The 24,165-nt window shown below is 31.3% G+C and overlaps 1 protein-coding gene across 1 annotated transcript in view; it reads left to right on the plus strand.

The window, feature by feature from the left end:
- Window positions 1-6,055: 6,055 nt before the first annotated feature.
- Window positions 6,056-24,165, plus strand: part of CaMKI (Calcium/calmodulin-dependent protein kinase I) — a 91,796-nt gene continuing 73,686 nt past the window's right edge. Inside the window, exons 1-2 of the mRNA XM_072546564.1 lie at window positions 6,056-6,432; window positions 8,883-9,017. Of these exons, the coding sequence (XP_072402665.1) occupies window positions 6,326-6,432; window positions 8,883-9,017 (242 nt within the window). The 5' untranslated portion in view covers window positions 6,056-6,325. The remainder of the gene's footprint in view (window positions 6,433-8,882; window positions 9,018-24,165) is intronic.

Below are 24,165 nucleotides of genomic sequence, written 5' to 3' on the forward strand. Positions count from 1 at the left end.
ATCGCAGCGATTCTTCTTCTTCTTTGTGTTCAGTGCTTGTTTTCAAGCGTTGACTATCGTCGTATTAACAAGCTGATGAAATGTTTCTCGGTCGGCAACTAGATGAAACAATTCCTCGATCTGTCTGTTTATTGCTTAATGTTGCGCAGCTAGGACAGTTGTATTCTTCCGACCCAGCGTTTTCCTTCGATTTTGCCCTGAATAATGAACCGGAGTAAGTGATATTTAGGTTCTCTCATTATATGGACTTGGAAGATTTAGAGAAAATGATGATAATTTCTTGATGCCGTGCCGTTCCAAATGCTTAGGTGCATCTTAATATATATTTATCTGATGAAATAAAATAAATTGGGAGACGGTCCTGATCTATTTTTATTATCATTTTTCTATTTTTGACTTAGATAAACTAAGCAGGTATTGCTTATTTTTATGTTATGTTTAACCAAAATTAGAAAATGACAGATGGGTGTGATAAAAAGTAAAATCATCGATAAAATGTGTAGGGGAAGGTATTATGTCTGCCAAAAACAATTTGCGGTACACTACGGTGTTATGACCAATTCTAATTATACATTTTTATCATATGACAAGTGTAGGATGTATTTATTGCAGTTTTTTTGGCACAATCTGAAATATTTTTCAGTAGGTATAATAATTTATTATTCAGTACAATCATAAGCAAATCTCCACGATAAATCTATCGAAACTAATACATTAACGCAAAGTTAATCAGCCATGAACGTATCGGGTTACTTTTGAGATATTTTTGCGTTTTGCTGGAATAGTTGTAGCAAATTTGTATACGAGAATCTTGCCAAAAACAAGATTCCCACAAAAATCTGGAACATCTACGAACACTTAAAATTATTTGTTTCAGCGGTGTCAAAGGCAATCTCGATAAATTTGTAATGCCAAAATAAACGTATTACATATTATTTTGCACAGTTTGACAAACTAAACACATACACACAATTAATGTTTTAAAAATGTAGAGATGAAAGAGGAGATGTTTTATGTATTTTATTGATTACCTGAACTTCTTTGATCGTGTAATATATATCATAAACCAAAGGAATCATTAATGACAGAAGATTTGATAACAGGGGCATCAAATTGAAAATTTTCAAATCAGGTCGCTTGAAAAACACTTAATAACAATATCCGTATTCTAAAAGTAAACAAAAAATATATAAATAATTTAAGATATAACAATCATGTGGCCCCAATCAATGAAAAAATTCTGGTGCCGAATACAAAAATTTAACTTTTGTCTGGTACAAATGTTTTTCTTTGTTGTATTGTGCAGTCTTCTACTTATTATGTGTTATTGATCCTCTGTATTATTGCAGTAATCACAATTTTCATTATTTGTTGTCCGTATGTTAAATATTTTATAGTACAGTGGAATCTTGATATACGAGCGCCCTAATATACGAATGTTTTGAGTTACGAGCCGCAAAACGACCGATATTTTGCTTTGAGATTAGAGCAAGATTTGAGATACGAGGAATCGGTTTTTATTCAAATTCATACCTCTTATTTGACTACTTCTAATTTGCTTTGTAAATCAAAGGTAGTTTTACTGATAACAGATCTTTACGGCCCCGCCATGAAGATCATTTTACTGGTCTGTAAGTGACTATTACTTGGTCCGACAATTTAAATGGTCATTGGAACTTAAATCCGACAAAAATTCGGATTCCAGTACTAACCATATTGCACTCTCGATGTCGGTGTAATTTACACTGTGTAAATTTTTTACTATAGACCTCAGTCTGTCTGCTTTGATTGTTTCCCTCATTTTCGACGTATTGTTGATAAGTTGGGTTCGCGTTTTGTGCTTTTTCTACATTACATTATTTCATTTATTTCTACAACCATGGGTTCGATGAAGAAGATGATGTCTATTGAACTAAAACGTGAAATCAATGAAAAACATGAGCAAGGTGTACTAGTAACTGACTTGGCGAGGATGTACGGGCGTACCACATCAATGATATGTACCTACTGTACTTAAACGGAAGGAGGTGATAAATGGTATAATGTCAGTTAAGGGCGTTACAATAATTTCTAAGCTCCGGACTTCTCTCCATGAAAAAATGGAGAAACTACTAATGGTGTGGGTGACAGAAAAGCAGCTTCAAGGAGGAACCTTAACACAAAGCATTATATGTGAGAAGGCATGAGCGATTTACGAAGATTTGCTGAAGCCGATCCCACACACTTTCACAAATGATGAATCGCAAGACTTGTTTAAAGCCAGTCGGGGCTGGTTTGACAACTTTAGAAAAAGGACCGGCATTCACTCCATCGTCAGGTTTACATCAAAACGTTTTCCGAGCCGATAGAAGCCAAAGGATACAGCAAGTTTTCAAATGTGACGAGACAGGGCTTTTCTGGAAAAAGATGCCGAGTAGAATTTACATAACGGCAAAGGAGAAGACGATGCCAGGTGACAAACCTATGAAAGATAGATTAACTCTACTACTTTGCGCCAATGCGAGTGGCGACTGTAAAATCAAACCTCTTCTAGTGTACCATTCAGAAAATCCCCAGGCCTTTAAGTCACATAAGATTTTAAAAGAAAAACTGCCAGCTATGTGGAGGGCAAATCCAAAGACATAGGTCACCAAGAAATTCTTTGTGAAGTGGATAAACCTGGTGTTTGCCCCTTCTGTTAAAAAATATCTACAGCAAAACTACCTACCCATGTAAATCCTTCTTGTCCTCGATAATGTCCCTTCTCACCCACCAAATCTCGAAGATGATTTACTCCAAGAGTTTGGCGCTGCTTTGATGTGACGGAGAACACAAACCTTACCCTTCGAGCCACACTTTAACATAGTAATATGCCTAATAATTATTAAGCAGGCCTGACAAGGAGTTACAACAAGGACCTTAACCTCTGCATGGAAGAAGCTGTGGCCCGAGGCTGTAGATGAAAAGGCCTGCGAAGGACTGGAACCCGAAGTGTCAGTGGTAGATGAGATTGTTTCTCTTGGAAAATCCATGAGTCTGGAGGTGGATGAAAGAGATGTTAACGAACTTGTCGAGGAACAGTCTCAGGAGCTGACAACCCAGGAGTTAGAAGAACTACATTAGCAGCAGCATACGGTGGTTCAACGAAAAATTAGTTTTGAAGAGGAGCCAGAATACAAAGGAGGTCCTAGGAATGTGGGAGAAATTTGCAGAGTTCGTTTTTTTGGGGACTGGAACGAATTAATGACATTTCAGTTAATTTCAATGGGTAAAATTGCTTTAAAATACGAGCAATTTGACATACGAGCAAGATTATGGAACGAATTACACTCGTATGTCGAGGTACCACTGTATTTGCTTGATTTATTCATGTTTCAGTGTCCTGTTAGTAGTTGCGTTGTCTTCCATGTAAATTGTTCTGTTATTTGTTTTTACTGTCTTTACTTGGTCGTGTGCGTTTTGAGTCCTGTCTTGTTTCAGGTTACTTTTCTTACGTCATATGTAATGTTATGTTTAGCTATAGTCTTTAAGTTTTTCTTGATTTTGGTAATCGTTTTGTCTAAAATGTTTCCGTTTTGTAGTTGTTGTTTTAGTTTGTTTAATCTGTGAAGAATTTTATGTTCTTTTCGTATTATCTAGCGTTTTGTAGTATTATATCCGTTCCTGCCATGAGTGCTAGTGCTTCTATGTATTTATCTATATGTGTTGTGGTGTTCACTTAGCACTTTATTATTATGATATTGTTTGCTGTTTCTACGTACATTCTTGGCGTTTTATTACCTATTTTCTCTTCCACTGCGTCATTGCACGTTTTTATATCAGGTGTTTTGATGTTTCAGTAATTCTTTTATTGTGTCTGTGTCTTTTGTGTATACCTACTTTATGTATCATCTTTTGATATGGCTAGCAGAAAGGATCTTTATGCGTTAGTTGTTTTGTGACTCTGGTGTCTGTGGCTCGTTTTCCCATATTTCGTCTCCGTACAGGGCCGCATTTAGGTCAATTGACGCCTTAGGCAACTCTCTAACCGCCCTTCAATAAATGTACGATTTTTGCGAAAAAAAAATGGCAAGCCGAATTTTTTATTTAAATAAGAATACATTAAAAATGGAATTAAACTACGATGTATATATATATATATATATATATATATATATATATATATATAACAGAAAAATTATCATTCCAGTTCGATCACATCAGAGATTTCTTCCTTGATTTTTCTTTGCAAAATCGTCTATAATGTCGTAGTAATTTATCGCCTTTGTTACGTCACTTTCTATGGACAAAATCGACAAATTGTTAAGACGTTCTTCTGTCATAATTGATCGGGAATTATTTTTAATTATTGATATTCTCGAAAATAACCTTTTAGCGGACACGTTCGCAACTGGGATGCACAAATAAATGCGTAAAGCTATGTCAAAAGTAGAGAAAATATCTTTCAATCCTTTAAATATTTAGATACGTCAATTGGTGATTGTATTGTGGTGTCCAAATGCCCTTTAAGGGAATGCATTCATGTATGAATGATGTATCTAGGTCGTCTTTATAAATTTGTATCAGATTTTCAGCATCTTTAATAATTTCTTCATTTTTTAATTTTGGCAAATCTGTTATAACACAAAAACGTTGATAAATAAGTCGATAAGAATCCAGACGTCTATTCAGGTCTCTTTTCAGAGTGTCGATTATAATATAGAATGTGTGGATTTTCATCTCATCACTAGCTGACAAGTTTTGTTTATCATCAGGCCCCCTCGTCAAATTGAATTTTGCTTTTTCTCTTTCTTATTTCTTTATGTTTTATTTGGGCACAATTGTTTGGCTTCCTCTTCATAAAAGGTAGGTAATATTTAAAAACCAATGTACAAATTACAAAAATAAAAAAAAAACATGCAAACTTAAAAATTGAATAAGTAATACTGAGACTTTGGCATAAAAAATAAACATATCTACAATGGTACTTCCAAGTTTCAGTATAAATCAAACCAAATCAAGTCTTTAGTTTCTGTCTACATTTAAGTGTTTAATGGCTCGCCGCCTTTGCGGTGCTACCGGCGGCCCAATAATTCCTAAATTTACGACTTCCATTCTTGTTGAATGAATAGTATTAAGGGTATGCAATTTGTTTTCTAGAAATGAATACCCACTTATATTATATTGATGGATGTACTTAAATGTTATTCAATTTTAATTTTTATAAGTATATAAATATTTTTTTGTGTAGTATTTTTGCCGCCCTCTCATAATTTACCGCCCTAGGCAACTGCCTATATTGTCTAATGGATAAAGCTACCCTGTCTCCGTATAGAAGCATAAGTTTCTTGGCGGTTTCGTAGATTGTCCTAATTATATATATTATATAATATGTGGCTTTCGTAATCAGTATGAAGAGTTTGTTTTTTTGTGTTCAAGTCAGAATAGACTTGAAATAATTTAAATAACGTAATATTCAAGAAAATTTTTTGCTTCTCCTGAAAAATAACTCACTTGAGAGCTAGCTGTGCCATCTACCGTTCACTAATATTACATCTATTTCATTAGATTAATGTGCATACACATAATTATTTATTATTTACCAGATAGCGATACCTATTGTAATTAAATCTATCTACTTCAAAACTAGTTAGCTATTCTCAATTTACTAAAAACCTTATAGATGGCGCTAGACGCTAGAAATTTGATGAATATTGTCAAAAACATTCTCATTAAATTAATAGTGATTTAACTATATTTTAATATTTTGTAATCATTTATTTCTGTTTATGCTTCGTACTTATGTTCGTTTCTTTTTTCTTATTACTTCTTGCTATGAAATTTACTGTTAAAACAAATTAAAATAAATTTTCATCGTGTTATTTCCACTCTTATAAAAACTCGGTTAGTTTGTGCTTCAAATATCAAATAATCCTATAAAACTGATCTATAAAAAGGATTTTAGAATCTATGTTTATGTTGGAAAAGTTGAAAGTTCTCTTGTGGTTCTCTCCTAGTTTGGATGCTTGACATACTCGTTATTGCATTGTGTTCCGTGTCGACTGTCAACTGCTTGATAGATGTCAGTCTGGAGGTCGTTTTCAGTATTTCAACTTAGAACAAGTTAGAACAATATTTGGCGAAGTGGTAGAACAATCTGTCGAGTCTATGTCGATCGCAAGTAAATGTGATAAGTGTTAAAAGATATTGTATGGGTTAAAACATAATATATTTTTGTTTTGCTGAATTTCGCGAAAAGTATAAATCACAATCATTAACTACTAGTAATGTTATGCTTGCAAATAAGTGTTTAGATTAGTAGTGCATATATGTTAGGAAGTAACAAATTGAGGAAAACATAAAGAAAATGCCTTTATTTGGTGGTAAGGAAAAGAAACAGAAGAAAGATGGGCGAGATAGCGACAAGCAGCCGTCTTTGGAAGACAAATATTACTTAAAGGAACTCTTGGGGACGTAAGTAACATGTTTTCTTCTCCACTAGAACTTCTTGTAATTCTTCTATGTATATTTCACATTTCCTCTAAATCTCGGTCATGTTCCTTCTGTTGTGACCTGGTTCTATCTCTGCATTTTAAGAGTATTCCTTTCTTCCCATATTTCTAGGATATTCATTATGAGTCATTTTTTATACAGCTAAATATGTTGTGGAAATAGATTTATTATTTATAAAATGAGAAAAGTATTTTTGTGGTGAATACTTTCACCACAATACCTGATAAAAGTTGTGCATTATTTTTGTTTAACCATACCTAATGAGAAGACCAGAAGCAGATAGTTAAAACAGTAACTGGACATCCAAATTTAATTACCTCATGTATTATTAATTGCTTTCTGATTCCATTATAGATAATATATTTTATATAATAACTATAAGATCAACTTGGTAATGTCAGATGGTTTTAATGAACATGTGGGACAATCCAAAAACAGAATATCAAGTAGTACATAGAGGACTAGGTTTTGCAAGCATAGCTGACTCTGAAGATGATATGCTTAAACTAATATTACCACTTTACCGCAAAGAGGAAACCTTTGCAAAATAGAGAAAACTTACCATTTACATACAAAAGCTGATAAAATCAATCTTAATAGTACTGGGACAATGTAGTTAGTCATAGTAAACTGATATTTATACTTAGATGCTGACAAAAAGAAATCAAAATTACTGTAGCACATAAAGGAGAAGATTATAAAACCTGTATGTTCAACATAACAATGCAGGGGGCTACAGAAACAAATATCAAGTATCCAAGCATACATCAAAAAAGTAAAATATTTTAGTCAAATTAGATGTACCTATCCAAGGTGAAAACAATAAAATAATAGTTCACTAAAAGAAGTACAATGGACAGAAGAAAAAAATCCTATTTTTAAGGATAAAGGCAAAGATAATGATGGTGTTTCTTAAGATCAAAGAATTTCTGGTACCTACTTTATCATGCATAAAGAATGCTAAAGGGTCCTTTTGTTTGTTTCTTCATTTTGTGATTAAAATCCCATAGTCACAGTATACAAAATTGTTCCTTCAAAAATGTTTTGCTCTTGTTTCAATATTTTTCCCTTAATTTTGGTTCAAATATTATTTAATAAGTATTGTGTATTATTCTTGTATTTTAGTATGATCTATATGCATTTTTTTAAGATCTTGTAATCTAAATGTTCTAAATTCATAGTGTATGTACTATTGCCTCTTTTGGTCTTTCTCCATCTAGTTCTTTATATAGAGTATATTTTTAGAGTATGTAGCAAAACATAAGATACTTTTTGATTTTATTTTATATTTACAGAATATTTTTCCAAATATAAGTACTTCTAATGCTATGTATTTGCTGCTTCTATTATTAATCTTATTTTCTTCTTCTAATGCCTTCTTCTTGCATTCATCTTGCAGCTTGTATTCTGTTATATCAGATTTTGTAGGTCTACTTATCTTCTCTTCTTTTCAATGTTTTTTCTTTGGTATTGTCCCCTGCATTTTGTGGTCCTCCATGCTTAAAACATGACCAATCCATTAAAGTCTCTATACTCTAGCCTGTTTTGAGATAGGTGTTTCTTTAAACAGTTGATAGAGGTTATGGTTATATCTGGATTTTTATAATTTTATTTTTGTTAAGCTGTCTGTTACAAACTTGGTTGTTCTGCTGATATTGCAGAGGTTTCCTCATTGTACATCTTCCATTCATTTGTGACACCAATCCAGCATTCTAGAACTCTATACCAGCTTGTAGAGGTCTAGAAGATGGGTACCATATGTTTTTCTAGATACTTGATACATATGACTCCAAAAAGTGTTTGCCACCTGTGATCTAATGCTTTACAATCATGCAAGATGTGGTTGACTGTTTCAGATCGTCTGCTACAGAGTGTGCAGCTTAAGTCTCAATGAATCAATCCCATTGTATACAGGTATCTCCTGATTGAAGCATGTTTAATAAGGAAACCTGGTACATTGTTGTTTTGCAGTCACATTGTTTGACCTCAACAAGAATCTAGGGTATTATATTTCTACCAAATTTACATCTTTTGGTTTCCTGGTTATCTCACCTTTTTAGTTTCTATATGAACTTGTTACAAATTTGCATCCTTTTGTTAATTGAGAGATATTTATATGTTTCTCTTAAATCATTACTTTAAAAATTCTGTTTCCTTATCGTATCTTATCATTTTTGTTCTTTTTACATTCAACATATTTTACCTGACTTCTGTCATGTTCCTTCGAAATTTATGCTTTATTATCTTGTTCTATTTGCAATATTATTTTATGAATGCTTCTTTTCTCTTTTTTATGGTCCCTTTATTATTGTTTTTTTGTCAATTGTATTTTGTTGTTATTTTTAGTACTTTTGTCTTTAATTCTTGTCATCATCTTCTCAACATGATTATTATAATTTAAATATTTTCAGGGGAGCTTTCTCTGTTGTAAGACTTGCTGAAAGTAAAGATAATCCTGGTATTATGCATGCTGTGAAAATTATTGACAAGAAGGCGCTTAAGGGCAAGGAAGACTCTCTAGAAAATGAAATAAAGGTGCTTCGTCGGTAAGTTTTTGTTGCACTTACATTTAAGTTTATTTGTGAACATTATAGTTGTTTTCATTTGCAAAATTAAACATACAGTAAGATCAACTTTAATCCACCTTTTAAACATTTGGAGTTTCTCCACAATACAAAATTTCCTCAAAAGTATTTAGCAAATATATAATAACAAAGCCCATATTGATTGATTCATTGGAATCACCTTTATTACCTATAAATGCTAACAAGCCCTGATTTTTTTCTTATTTTTTATTTTTCTATATTTGGCTAATTTACAATTTACTCATTGAAACATATTTATATATGGGTGGCCCTATGTATACAGGGTGGCCCATCCTATATGTCTCATTCTCTTTATGGAAAATTACTTAATATCCAAAGTTTTTTTCTTCACAGAACTATACACAGCCATTAACACTACAATTTAAAAACCATGTGAATTATACAGAGTGCTCCAAAAAAGTGTGGTATATCAAACTGATATTTTTTTCTTTAAACCAGCCTATATTTGATGAAATTTTTGAATTTTTTATAAAAAATAAGCTATACTTTTATAAGGGTTTCCTATACCTAAATACAGGGTGTTTTAATTTATTTTGATTTTTTTTTTAAATTTAATGTTTTAGAAAAAATTAAATGTCCACGAATCTAAGAATTGGAGGCAAATTTTGTCTTGGGCTTTAATAATATACTATTTGTCATATTTAAACAGATGTTTATTATATCAAAATTTTTTACAGGGTGTTCAAAATATTGGGTTCTTATATTAGCAAATTCAAGCTGTAATAAAGTACTTATTTTAAATGAAACACCCTATATTTTATTAGTCTATCTTATGGAAAATTTACTTAGCTTTTAATTTATATAAGGGTTTTCTATACCTATCTCCCTTCATTTTTGAAATATTTAAAAATTTCCTAATTTGTAAGCTTAAACAATTATAACCCAGTATGCTGTGGAACACATCACCAAATACCAGCAATATGCATAGTCAAGATACTGTTAACAATAACATTTAAATTTTATCATTTCATCATATAAGATGTTTTATTATTTTAGTCGAACTTAGCCTACATATATGACTTTGAATAATATTCTTATTTCAAATGGCATACCATATATTTTACACTGTATTCTGGAAAACATTCAACCTGTTTTTTGTTGCACATACTGTGTAACTTAATACATAGAAATGTCAAATCGAATGTCAGTCACAATTGTAAATACACTTAAATTCAATGGTTACTTTCATGGAAAGGATCGTCTTAACAAAAATATGAAGGGATTATTACTGCCCAGAATGCAAATGGCACATGTTCAACATTTTTTTTTATCTTATCTATTATATATGGCAATCAAACTTTTTTTATATTATACAATTTTTAAAGATTACAATTTTTTTTCATTGTTTCTGTGATTTTAATATGGCGCTAAAAATTTTTCTTCCAAAAATTAGTGCTCCGTGGCAGACAGTTAATTTCTGAAACAGTAAATCTGAAATATAAAATTTGAGAAGGGTCTTAAAAAAGAAGTGCCCTTTCGTGATAGTTTACTAGAAAAATTGAAAATTCTTTAAAAGAAACAAAAGGGCAGACATTTGAAGAAATTGTTCAAAAACTGAACATTTTTTCCACATTTTTCAGTCACAAAAATTTTAATACTTTTTTTTTGTCAAATTGTGGTAAACTATCATAACTAAAACCAAAGCAAGCAAAATGCGTTAAGGTTTATTAAAACTGATTGACTAGTTCCAGAGATTAAAGTTTTTAAAAAAACTATGTTTTTAACACTGGTGGATTAATAAGAATATTATTTAATGTCATCAACTAAAATAATAAAACATCCTATGGGATGAAATGATAAAATTTAAATGTTATTGTTAACAGTATCTAGGCTAGGTATATCGCTGATATTTGGTGATATGTACCAGGGCATACTTGATGAAATTAGGGAATCCTTAAATATTTCAAAAATGAGGGGAGATAGGTATAGAATATCATTATATCAATTGAAAGCTAACTAAATTTTCCACACGACAGACTAATAAAATATAGGGTGTTTCATTTAAAATAACTATGTTATTACAGCTTGAATTTACTAATAGAACAATATAATATTTTTAACACTGTGTAACAAATTTTGATATAATAAACATCTGTTTAAATATGACAAATAGTGTATTATTAAGGCCCACAACAAAATTTGTGACATTTAATTTTTTCTGAAACCTTATATTCTTAGAAAAATTGAAATAAATTAAAACACCCAGCAAATAGGTATAGAAAATCTTTATAAAAAGTATAGCTTATTTTTTATGAACAAAATAAAAAATATCATCAAATAGGTATAGGGTGTTCCATAAGAAAAAAATATAACTTTCTTTTTTGGAGCACTTTCCTCCAAAAAGCTTTGAATATTAAGTCATTTTCCATACAGAGACTGAGGCATACAGGATGGGCCACCCTATATATATATATATATATATATATATATATATATATATATATATATATATACATACATATATATGATCCACTATAATAATATAAATCATTTTTAATCTATTCTATTTTTCTTGAAATATTCAGCATCAAAGATAATTAATAATTCCAAAGTTATTGCACCCGAGGACATAGAATATTTTTCATTCACAGTAAGCTTGGTTTTCGATTGTCAATGCTTTGTAAATTATTAGAAAAAAAACTTCATAAAACCACTTGGTTTAATTGGAAAAAGCAATATCGATATTGTGATGTTATAGTATATTTCAGAGTTCTGGACATATGTATATTATGGGAAAATCATTCTGGATATCTGTGATCATATTTTTTATTCAGATTAGTACTTCTTTGTCTTTAACTCAATTTGATTTTCTCTTCTCTATAGAGGTTTCTATAAAATTCTTCAGTTTTGCTTTCTTGATATTGTCTTAGTTGTGTTCTACTTCTCCTGATTTGTGTTTTGATTGTTTCTATAGTTTTTTCTACCAGATGTTTGTGGTGAGTGTGCATTGTGATTTACATTGTCCTAGTTTGAACATTGGTCTTGTCTTTTTATCCCTTATCTGGTATTTTCTTTGATGTTTCCACAAACATTGTTGTTAGCTTTGTGGTAAGTTCATTTACATTTTTTTTAGACAATAAGAATACTTCTAATCTATAAGATCAATCAGCATTTTTTCTTTAACCTAATTTTCCAAAGTTTGTTTGTAAACTAGATGTCACCTGGTCCATCCTAGCTTTTTTTTGATATGAAATGTCCACTTCTTTATTGTGGCTACACAGCACAACACTGACTCTGCTTTTCTCTAACTGCTCACGTCCTTGTTTGGCTACAATGCATAACACTAAGTTCAACATAGTTAGTGTTATGCATTGTAGCTTTGAACAACTTCACACATTACACAAGCTCGGACAGATTAGTTCTTTTGGGCCTTCGCATCTCGGTTGGTTGACAAGAAACTGAAGTACTTCATAGCTGGGATGCAGGATGAAAAATTTAAAAAGTTACTCAGTGAATAACTTTTTTATTATAATTAAATTAAAACAGTCACTCTAGAGGTATTTTATAAATTGCAATCGATTCTTTAAGGCTCCATTTATAACATTTATTAAAAAACAGTTGGAAAAAAGGCTGACTTCTAAACATTTATAATAACTTTGATATTTTTTTATGTCACACAGTTGTAAGTAGGCTCAATGAAAAGCTCGTAAAAAAGCACACTTTCCAAATAAAAACGGTACCTTCTATAACCAATATCAAGAAATAAGCTGAGATATTGCAGCAGAGAGTTCTCCCCTCCTTTTTTCAGTGACGGTGTTTTATGAGTACCATCATTTTAATGGGTTATAACTTTTTATTTGTTCACTGTGTATGCCATCTATTATAAGTTGGATTATAAAATTTAGATCTTTTAGAATTTATTCAGCTCTTAATGTTAATAAACAATGGAAATATGGTTTTAAGAAAAAAAAGCTATCTGGTTTCCTATTAGTCATAGCAGGTTCTGTTTTTTTTTTAAAGTGTGTTTTTCACTAAATTTTCCTTGAGCCTATATACAAGTGTATTACATAAGGATTACAAATGTTTATAAGCAAAAAAGTCATCCCTTTTTTAAACTGTTTTTTAATAACAAACCTTAAAAACGAAGTCTCAAAGAATCGATTGCGATTTACAAAATACCACTAGAGTGGCTGTTTGGGCAAGTACAGTTGTTTAAATAATCGCTCTCCGGGATAAACAAATTGAATTACTTATAAACTATTTGCTCTATCTGGTTGATATTTAGGGACCAACAACTCGTAACCTATCAGAGACATAATACTGGCCTTAAAATTCCAAAAAAAAAGAGTTTTCTCTGACGATAGGCACTACAAGGAAAAACGTAAGTGTAGAAATGATCAAAAACGGGTTTAGCAAAGCTGGTATATATCCATTTAACCGTCATGTCATACCAGAGGAAAAATACCACCCTGAAAGCCTAAAAAGATGGAAAGCCAAAAGAGTTTAGAAGACCAAACAATAGTTGTAGCTGAAACCGCAAATACTAATATGGATGCTATTACCGCCGGCAATATTGACCAGTCGGTAAATAAAGACCAGATTGTGGAAAACCATACAACCAATATTTCTGATGCAACTCCAAGTACATAGCAGTTCTTCAAAAATAAGTTTTGAGGAGCTGCTATTAAACACTGTTAAACAGACAAATAAGCAAAGTCCTTCGGGCTCAAAAAGAAAAAAAGTAGCTGCAGGGGCAGAAGTCATTACTTCCGAAGAAGTTCTGAATAAACTTACAGAAGAAAATAGATTGAAGAACATAAAAGAAATAGAAAAACAAACAAAAGAAGAAAAACGCAGAAAGAAAAAAAAGCAAAAATTCAAAAACCGAAGAGGATTAAGAAACGAGAAGAAACTTTTAGTAGCTCAGAATCCGAAGAAGATTTGGTAGAATATGTTGACTCTGAAGATGAATATCCTGAAATATTTGAAGAAAACGAGCAAATAATTGAGAAAGAAGTGCCGACAGTTGGAGAGTTGGGAAAGACACAAATCGCGCTGGGTATTTGGGTTGTTGTAGAGTACACATCTAAAAAACATATTAAACTTTTTATTGGAAGACTTAATAACAAGACAGAAAATGAATGGAAAATTTGCTTTTTAAGATACAAAATGAGTAGTAACTCCTTTTTTTGGCCTGATATAGAAGACACGGATATGATAGTTGAAGACGATATCGTAAAAAATTTTAAATTATTTACACTTGCCCCAAAAATAACACACGCTGTTGTAAGCTAAAGTCCATTGTCACACTTACACCAAATTGACGGGAAAGTGTGAACTATGGATACTTAAAAAAAATTTAACATAATTTCCACATCTGATGTTACGAACGTGCCCAAATTTAAGTATAATGTAGTAAAGTCCGTAAGCATTATAGGAAAAAAATATCATGACTTAAAACATCTCCTAAATCATGCAAAATATGTCATAAGCATCATCTAACTGAAAACTAGTTCACACTTCGACGGGTTCACCTTACTACACAAATGGTTAATTTATAATTTTATCAAAAGAAGTAATGGTGTAAAAAAATGTTATTATAAACACCATATAACACACATTATATCACATATATATTACATTATATCATATATTATTATCACATTACAACAACCTAGTAATAACAAAACACTAAACGCTCAATTTACTGGAATAAACGATGGAGATTTTTTCCAAGCTATTTTTATTTTTGTATATTTCGTTAATTGAGTAATAATTAAAAAAAATAGGGGCAATAGTTTTAATTTATTCGCGTTTTTTAACAGGTGATTCATTATATCGTAAAGGAAGCATGTCTGATTTCTTATGAAAGTATATATTTAAATTATCATCAGTTTCTAGGTCAATGGATACGTAGTTTTTTTATTAAAATATTTCGGACAGTGTCGTAGAAAATATGGTGTATAAATCACTGCAAAATGTTGACTAATATCATTATTTATCGATGTCGTTTGCATTTACATGTTTTTAAATATATTGTTTAAAGCAATAACGGGTATTTAATTACAATTAGAAGTTTTAATATATCTAGCATATTTTTTTTAACGACTCAACCAAGATAGAATTGCACAGAGGAATAAAAGGCCAGCAGAAGAATATATAGAAAAATAAATCATGGAGAACGTAAATAAAGTCTTAAATAAAATAACAAAATAGGAAACTATAGTTTATTTTTATGAACGAGAGAGTAATTAGCATAATTTTAACTGGTAGCTTCGACCACTCCATGGGCGTGCTCAAGATTAATTGAAAAATTACTTTGAATAATTGTAAAAAATAAATGAATTATTTCAGTGTTATAAAGTGTTATGTGTATGTAAACAAAAGTGACCTCTTTTATCACACACTATATTAGAACTGACTGGCCTACATTAAAAAGGGTTTTAAAAAATTCACATTTTTTTTTAATTTTTAAAAATTACAAAAGAGAAAAAGAGTTTTTAAAACCGTCTAAGGTATGTTAAATAGATGAATAAAAATATTAATATAAAACTTACAGCTACTTGTTACAAATCCAAATCAGATTCAGAAGATGAACTTTCAGAACCAAGATTTATAATAACTGGCTCGATCATTTTATCAGTAATATTGTCCAGCTTCCACATTTTTTCCTCTTCTTTAATAATGTGATTTACTGCCTTTTCCCAGTTTTCAGGTTTTACATTATTTACGGCCTCCAAAAACAACTGTTTAACATCATGAATTTTAAAAGTGGTATTTTTTCTTGAAACTTCACTCTTTATCTGTGCCCATACCAGTTCAATCGGGTTTAATTCACAATGATATGGTGGGGATCTAAGTACTGTCATTCCACGATTTTTGGCAATTTCATCAATTTCGTATTTTTTCTTTATGAAGGGCACACAACGAATAAAGTTCCTTTCTTATAGATCCGGGATGGTACGTAATATTTTTTGAACTCAGCCAATTCTGCAAGTCTTTTTTTAACCACTTGGTTGTGGGCAGTCCTTCTATAAGTCTGGAGTGATAACTTGCATTATCCATTACTATTACACAGTTCTTAGGAAGAAGATCTATCATTTGTTCGAACCATTCTTGAAAGACATCAGCGTTCATGTCTTCATGGTAGTCACCGGTACGAGTTGATTCAAAAGTTAATAAACCACCTTCAACAAAACCGTCTGAACTGCCAATGTGTACTATTATCAGCCTGCGTCCCTTTCCTGATGGTGGGTTTAAACCAGTAGATAAGTTATTTACAAAAGCGTGCCTTTGACTTGTAACAGTTTCATCCTGCCAAAATTTATTTGGTGTATGACCCTCGTTGATCCATGTTTCATCAAGATAAAATATTTTTCTTTTTTGGTTTCTCATTTCCTTTATGGTTCTTAGAAAATGTCTTCTCCATATGACAATATCGCTTCTTTTTATTAAAATAGACTTCCTGGGATTCTTTTTCCAGCGGAAGCCTATTTCTTTTAAAAGTTTCCATAACGTACTTCGACTCATTTCTGGGTAATCCTTATCATCTCGAACTGAGACAAGAACTTTATCCAATGTTGGAAATTCTTGTCTAAAGAAGAATTCATGCACTTTCCGTCGAAGTCCTTCTTTAAAATGATATTCTATTTGAAATTTTGGTTTCCCTGGAGCATTACGTGGCATTTGAAAACTACCACATTTCTCTTCTTTAATAACTCTGTAAATCGTAGATTTCCCAACACCAAGTGTACTGCTAACTAACTTAACGGTCTCATCAACACTTTCACATAAACGTTTGTCTGTAAATGATTTAAAACAATTAAATATTAATGTTTTTTCATTAACTGTTAGAGGACCAATTTTTCGGCGTTTACACGGCACTTCCAAATTTTCCATGACACTAGTATACACAATAATCTGCACCTTGCAACTGAAGTACCTACTTTTAGTGAACTGTTAAGAATTTTGAATACGCCACTTGGACCTTCCTATATACAAAATGGAAAAACCCACTATCACATTTTCTGTGGAATAAGTTTAGAAGGTAATTATCTAGTCAATTACTGTCGTAGATTCCTGGAATTAAAGAATTAAATGTTTGATTGTTGAAACCCTTACTTCGTGGAATGCACTCATTTCAGATAAAATAAAACGTTTTATTTTATCTAAAGAATTAAACTTTATTTTGCAAATAGGCAAAGAATTAAACTTTATTTTGCAAATAGGTAGGTACTAATTAAACTTTTATTGGTTATATATATATATATATATATATATATATATATATATATATATATAACCAATAAAATAAACATCTTACATTTCTTGCAAATTCATTAGTACCTGTTAACCTCCATCACTCCGACACTGGCAACCTTATTTAGGGATTAGTAAACCTCACAACTATTGTATTCTATTCTGCTCCAACCTTTATACCTGGTGGTCATACTCAATTTAAAATTGTTTTCCTATATACTTCTGTAAACTTGTTGACAAATATCTGTTTTTCATTGAGTCACCCGTATCAACAGTTTAGGGATTTGCATACATAATTTATTGTTTTATTACTCTCTCATACATAAAAATACACTATAACTGGATCTGCAGACAAACGGGAAAGTGATCATTAAATATCCAATAATACTAAAGATTTACATAAAACTACATAATTTTTTGAGAACTTGTACGTCGTATACAGAAAAAAAAAATGACAGTAACGGTCTTTCTAGAATGAGTTGACAGGCGTAATCATAATCATAGTCCAGTCTTCAGAAATTTGACCCTTAAAAATCATACGAACAACCTGAATTTTAATTTTGGGACCCTAAAAAAGATGCAAAAAAATTTACCACTTTTAAGAGTGCAACTTTCGTACGAAAGTTTTGTATTTCGACCCAAATAAAATCGGTTTTTATAAAGGTGTTAGACAAATAAAAGTTATGCGATTTTTGCAATTTTTTATGAGGTAATCAATAAAATTTGTCATTTTCGTTGACCGGTCGTAATGGAATTTCCATTGCTAGAGCCCAATCTTTAAAACTAATAACATGAATTTTCCAATTTAAGTTTTGGTAACAAATATGAGGCATTTGAATTATGTCTAAAAAAAGCATAATCCGCCGCGAAGGAAGTATTGAGTGGAATTTGTAGCTGAAGCTGTGTAATTTCGTAAAAACGTACTTATTGTGCAATCAAAAATTGTGCAGTTTCAACCGTTTTATTATAACGGAAAACATATTATCCTTATACCTTAAGTTGCTACCTCTGTATCATTGGCTTTCCTATCACAAGTAGTTGCTTTGATTTGGTTTAAGTTCTCCCATTGTTCTGTAAATTAGACTTCTAATAAATTGTAGCTTCTAACTATAGAATTTTTTACTATAAGATCTAAATAGACTAAATTTATAGGATAGGTAGTCCTCAAACTATTATATTTGTCAATAATATTAAAAAAAAAACATTTATTATTAGAAAAAATTTTAGAACTTTGTATCCTTGATCCACTGAGTAAATAGCAGAAGTACCAAATTTTTATATGCATAAAGGATAATATGTAACCAATAACAAAAATAACCCAATATATTGTTCTTGTTTATTAATAAAATCTACAATAACTATTTCTTGATACAAATTTTACAAAGATAGTAAATCAAATTAAAAAAAAACTTGATTTTCACTACAAAGAAACCTTAACGTGTTCTTCGCCTAGTACTTAGGTTTTCTGTCAAGGTCTGCATCTTGTTGCTTTTCATAAATAATATTGGTGTAAAAATGTCTATAAGCCTCATCAACAAAAATTAACTGTTGTTTTTTAATTGTTAATTTTTTCATCGGTCAAAGTTTTTGTTTTGTTAGCCATTACTGGTAAATTAAATTCTGGTTCTATAACTACTTTTGTATTTTTACGGATATCTACTTTTAGGAAAGGTGTGAAATGGATCCAGTGTTTTTTTGTATATATATTCACCATATTTTTGAATACGAATCCATTTTACCTCATCGCTCATATTTATTTTTTCTTTGTTAGAATATTTTTTTCTGTTAAATAAATGTAAATTGTTTGCAATTTCTTTAATAGTTTTAAAGTGGTTTTCCATGTTGATAACAATCGATCCTTTCTTACTAGATTCCCGAATAACCTCTGTATACTGATCTGGACTGAACAAATTCTCAATTTTTCTTAGCTTTTTCTCGATTACTCCAAAATCTCTATTAGAATCCAGGAAGTCCTAAGTACTTTCGGAAACTTATGGTCTATAACCTTAACATATTTTTTTAAAATAAGATATTGATATAGACATATCAGATTAAAGTTTTTGTTCTGGACAGCACAAGAATCAGACCTATGATAAGATGATCTATTTTCTTGTTTCTACTGGATAACATTTGCACACATGTGTGCAGAGAACTACCTACTTCTAAGCTACCCTTTGTGGCTACATTTTCAGTTCAATTAAAAAATTAGGCCGTATCACCTTCATTTATGCTGTGAATTCCAAGATTGTAGAACCACATCTGTCTTAGATAAAAAGCTTTTGAAGTTGTAAGTCTTGGTAGTGGCATAGTCTGTTTAAGGTCTATGGTCATATAACATATGTTTTTATTGTCATGCGCATATTGCCTGTCTGCTTTCTGTTGGTCAAAAGCAAAATGGAAGTTTTCTTTATGCTCATCATTTCCCAAATCTGTATCACAGGTAGAACAAGTGTCACTCTTGGGCTGTCCAAATGACAAATTAAATTCTGTAATGAAAATATTACATTAGAAACTCTTTCTTACGGAAAACCCTTAATCCAGTTCATTTTCTTTGATGTATTGTTCATATACTTCGTGCATTTATGACATATTTAATAAGGGAGATAAATACAGGAAAAGATAAAATGTGCTGTTTGATTACATCAATCACTTCTTGCGGAATTTAGTTAGGTCTGGAATTGTGATGCCCTCTTCTATGAGGAGATGGTGCTGTAGTCCCAGAGTAGTAGTTTTTGTTGAAATAGTTTAACCTTTTTGTTTGAAATTTGATACAATGACATGAAGGCAGTTTTACAAACAGATCTTATGCTTTTCTGACAGGTTATTGAATAACTAAATGTGGCAGATTTATTCTGTGTTTGCATTTTTTCTATGACGGTGAACTGGCTTTATTGAAATATACTTAAAAGGTATAGTATTTTTTGCATTTTGATCCAAAGCATAAAGTTTGCGAAATATTTTCTCTCTCTCACTTTGGTCAAATTGTTGGTCGCAATTCTTTTGGCATTTATTCTTTTTACATAGAGACCCAAGCTCAGAATTTTTTTTGGATTTTCTTTTTTGGTTTTTAAAGATATGTAAGTTTCACCTCGTTGTCTACCAATGGCAGACTTATTTTTCTTCCTGTCTCAGGGCGCCGATTTCGTTTTTTACATTTTTTTCTGGTAAATCAAATATTTTTTCTTTATCTTGTTAATCCTATTATTTTGAGATATTGAGGCTACAATAGATATGTCCTCAAAAGACTAATTTGACTCACCCAGTTCAGAATTTTGCGGATTATATTCATCAGAGGTGTCCGCTGTAGAAAATATGTCATCAAAAAACATTTTTTTCTTTACCTTGTTAATCCTAAAATTCTGACTGGAGGAAACATGAAGGTTTCTTTTGCGGTGACGTCTGCTTTTGTGAAATCACTTCCATTCTCTAAACTAGCAATGTTCTCAAAAGACTCATCTGACTGCTCCAGTTCAGAATTTTCCGGATTATATTCATCAGAGTTATCAGATGTAGAAATTGTGTCGTCATTCGAGGAAAGATCTGGAGTTTTCGGTAAAAATTGCAGCAATATCTAAAAAAAAAATAGAAAACTAAATATATTTTTATCTACAAAAATATTAAGCTAATCTTACCTTCTGGCTTGCGTTCATCATCTCCATCTTTTAACTCCATATAATGGCTTGTTTCATTATCGGGTAAATCAAGTCCTCCTTTCTTAACAATATTTTCCTCATCTGCAACTTTCAGTTTTACATACTGGTTCGTTTCATTTTCCGTAACCTCATTTTTTTTAATTGACCGCTTTTTTGGTTGATCTAAAATATATAAGAGATAAAAAATATTTTTACAATATAAATTTTAAAAAGAAATTAAAAATACCAAGAAAAGTTCATATAAACAAGAAATAACCTTTAATGACCAATCACTTTTAAAATGGCTTGTATAAAATGATAAACTATATTTACTTTTTTACTATACTTTTTACTATATAAACTATTTTACTTACCTTTATATTGTTTTTGAGCTAAACTAACAATGTATTTACTTCTTAAAGACATTTTTTTCATAAGATTAGCAAGAGAAGCAGAACAGTGCACACCGCCTAGATGTAAATAATATGTAGTAAGGTTATGTGGTAATAAACTACATAACCTTACTTTTAGGATCGAAGTGATATATGACAGAAGGAGAAAATCAGTGTATTCAGGCATAAAGGATCCATGTATAACAAATCCATTGAAATCTCAGTGGATAAGGGATATAAGTAACATATTGTGTACATAGGTCCTTTATGCACTTACATTTTAAAATTTACTGTCTACATATATCCTTTACACTCTAGTAACTTAGCAAATATAAATTTTAAAACGTGTTTGACTTATTTGAAAGATTTCTAGGTTCGAACAACGTACTTCTAACAAAAAAAAAACATATTTTGAAAAAAATAGACCCTTCATGCACTTGTGTCTTCAATTATTTCCGTATATTTAATTTACTATTATGTATTACTTGATTTCGTATAATTTTTGTACCATCTTTTCTGTCTATTGGGAATTTACAAGTATATAGGATAGGTTAGGTTCAATATGAGTGGGCGCTCAACCACCCTTCCACTCGATCTAAGAGGTCTATTTTGTGGCTCATCCCTAGGTTAAAGTTGTCGCTTCAGCCCAGCCTTTTTAACAAAGTCTATTATGACCTTAGATGACACTTCTACTATGTCGTAGTGCTCGAGTTGGTAATGGTAAGGCACCCAGACTTAACTTACTTTGTTACTTTTTCCGCTCCGAATCAGATTCTGAAGACAGTTCCAAACTAACTTGGGAGTCAATACGATTCGATTCCAGTGCTTTTAATGCCGCCTGGCTATCAGAAATAATTTTTATAGATTTGTTCCTGCAGTCCCTTGGGATTAGATCCTGTAGACACATTTCTATAGCATAGATTTTTGCTTGGAAGATGGAGTGATTACCTAGGCAATCACTAAGGCTGAGCGTTGGTTTCCCTTCGTATACCCCAGCTCCAACTCCTTTATCGGTTTTAGAGCTGTCTCTATACCAGAATTGATCTGCCATTAAGAGATTTGTTGTATTCGACTACCATGCGTCTCTTCATGAAAAGAGGATGGTAAACGGCTTTTCGAAATTGTATTTAGGTTGTAGTGAATCTGGTACCATTCCCAACTCTGCTTCCTGGCATCTTATTCGCCTTCTGTATGCTCCCATCTTTGCCTCCTTCTTCATCCATATACGTAATGGAGGGAGGTCAATCATGACTCCATGGAGGCGGTTGGGATAGTCGACATCGCTCCTGTTATGATTAAGCATGCTTGTAGTTTTCTACTATAATGTACAGAATTTTTCTTACTCGAATTTGTTTCTCCAAAGCCATGAGGTCCAATATGGTTTTGTGATCATCCTCATCCCACTTTTGTGTTAAAATCGTCCATTATTATAAGTAGTTTGTTTTAGAGATTTTTGATGAGGATGGTTACTTAGATGTAAAAATTATTTATAATTTCTTCATGTTCACTTACGGGTTGCATACACTTGTATGATGTGGACATTGTTGTTTACTGGACTTACTCCGTATTCGTTATTTAATTTGAACATTACTATCTAACGTGGACTACCTCCTAAATGGTAAGGTTAAGAGCGTAGGCGCAAAATTTCGGGCCAATGCTTTTCAAATGCATTCATTTTTTTCGAATCCTGAGTAAACTAATAAGTATTTTTGAAAAATTTAAACGCAGAATGAAAGAATACATTATTACTGAGGGCTGAAAGTCCCTGAAAACTTCTATAATGTTTATTTTAATAAGTTACAGGGGTGAAAAAGAAGAGAAAATTTAGTGTGATTTTTAATTTTAAATATCTCATTAAAAAAAACTTTTTGTTCATTCTAAGGGACTTTCGGCCCTCGGTAATAATGTATTCTCTTATTCTGTGTTTAAATTTTTCAAAAATATTTGTTAGTTTTCTCAGGATTCGAAAAAAATGAATGCATTTGAAAAGCATTGGCCCGAAATTTTGCGCCTACGCTCTTAATATTTCACTAAAAGACGCTATTATATTCGCTTCTTACCCCATAACTCCGTTTATGCGTGTACAGAAGCAATTTCAGAAAAAAATCTGGATGATTTTACAACAGGCACTTATAAATTTGTCACATTTATATGCCTAAGCTTGTTAAAACGACTGTACAAATAATCAAGTAGTATGAGAAAACTCCAGTCATAAAACTTTGACCTTTTTATTGATGCATTTACTTTTACGAGAGTTAAATGAAAGACTGTGGTGGGACATAAAAGTTTCTTTACGATATATTTTTGTTTAATGAATGCCATCAAAATCATTAACAAGATCGAGAAACGAAATCATTAAATAGTGGGAACACTTTATAATAGATGGCTACAAAAAATACGATATGATCTGTTAGTTTAATATTTTAATAACAATTTTATTAGCCAAAAATTGAACTTAAATTTTTATTTTTATTAAAGTATAAAGGACATTCATGATATGAATGTAAATAAAATAAAATAATAACATATAAAACCACGCTTTTTTCTACATATACGTTTTTTAATGTATTCAGAACAAATAGTGACCGCCACGAGACGTCTGACTGATTGTTCCACCTATTTTAATTTCCGAAATTTCTTTTGCCTTGTTACTGGTGATACTTTTTCTAGATCCGATATAATTTTACTTAGTTCTTCTTTATATAACATAATATGGTTTATATATACTAACGATTGTCTAATATTCGCTTTTCTGTGCCATGTTGTACCGGCTTGTTTCCTTATGTCGTAGTCCTTCTTAAATTTGGACGCCTTCTTGGTTTATTGACGCCTCTTGGATACCACAGTGTAATTCTAGTGGACCAA

The sequence above is a fragment of the Diabrotica undecimpunctata genome, chromosome 10, assembly GCF_040954645.1.
Source record: "Diabrotica undecimpunctata isolate CICGRU chromosome 10, icDiaUnde3, whole genome shotgun sequence".
Lineage (NCBI taxonomy): Eukaryota > Metazoa > Arthropoda > Insecta > Coleoptera > Chrysomelidae > Diabrotica > Diabrotica undecimpunctata.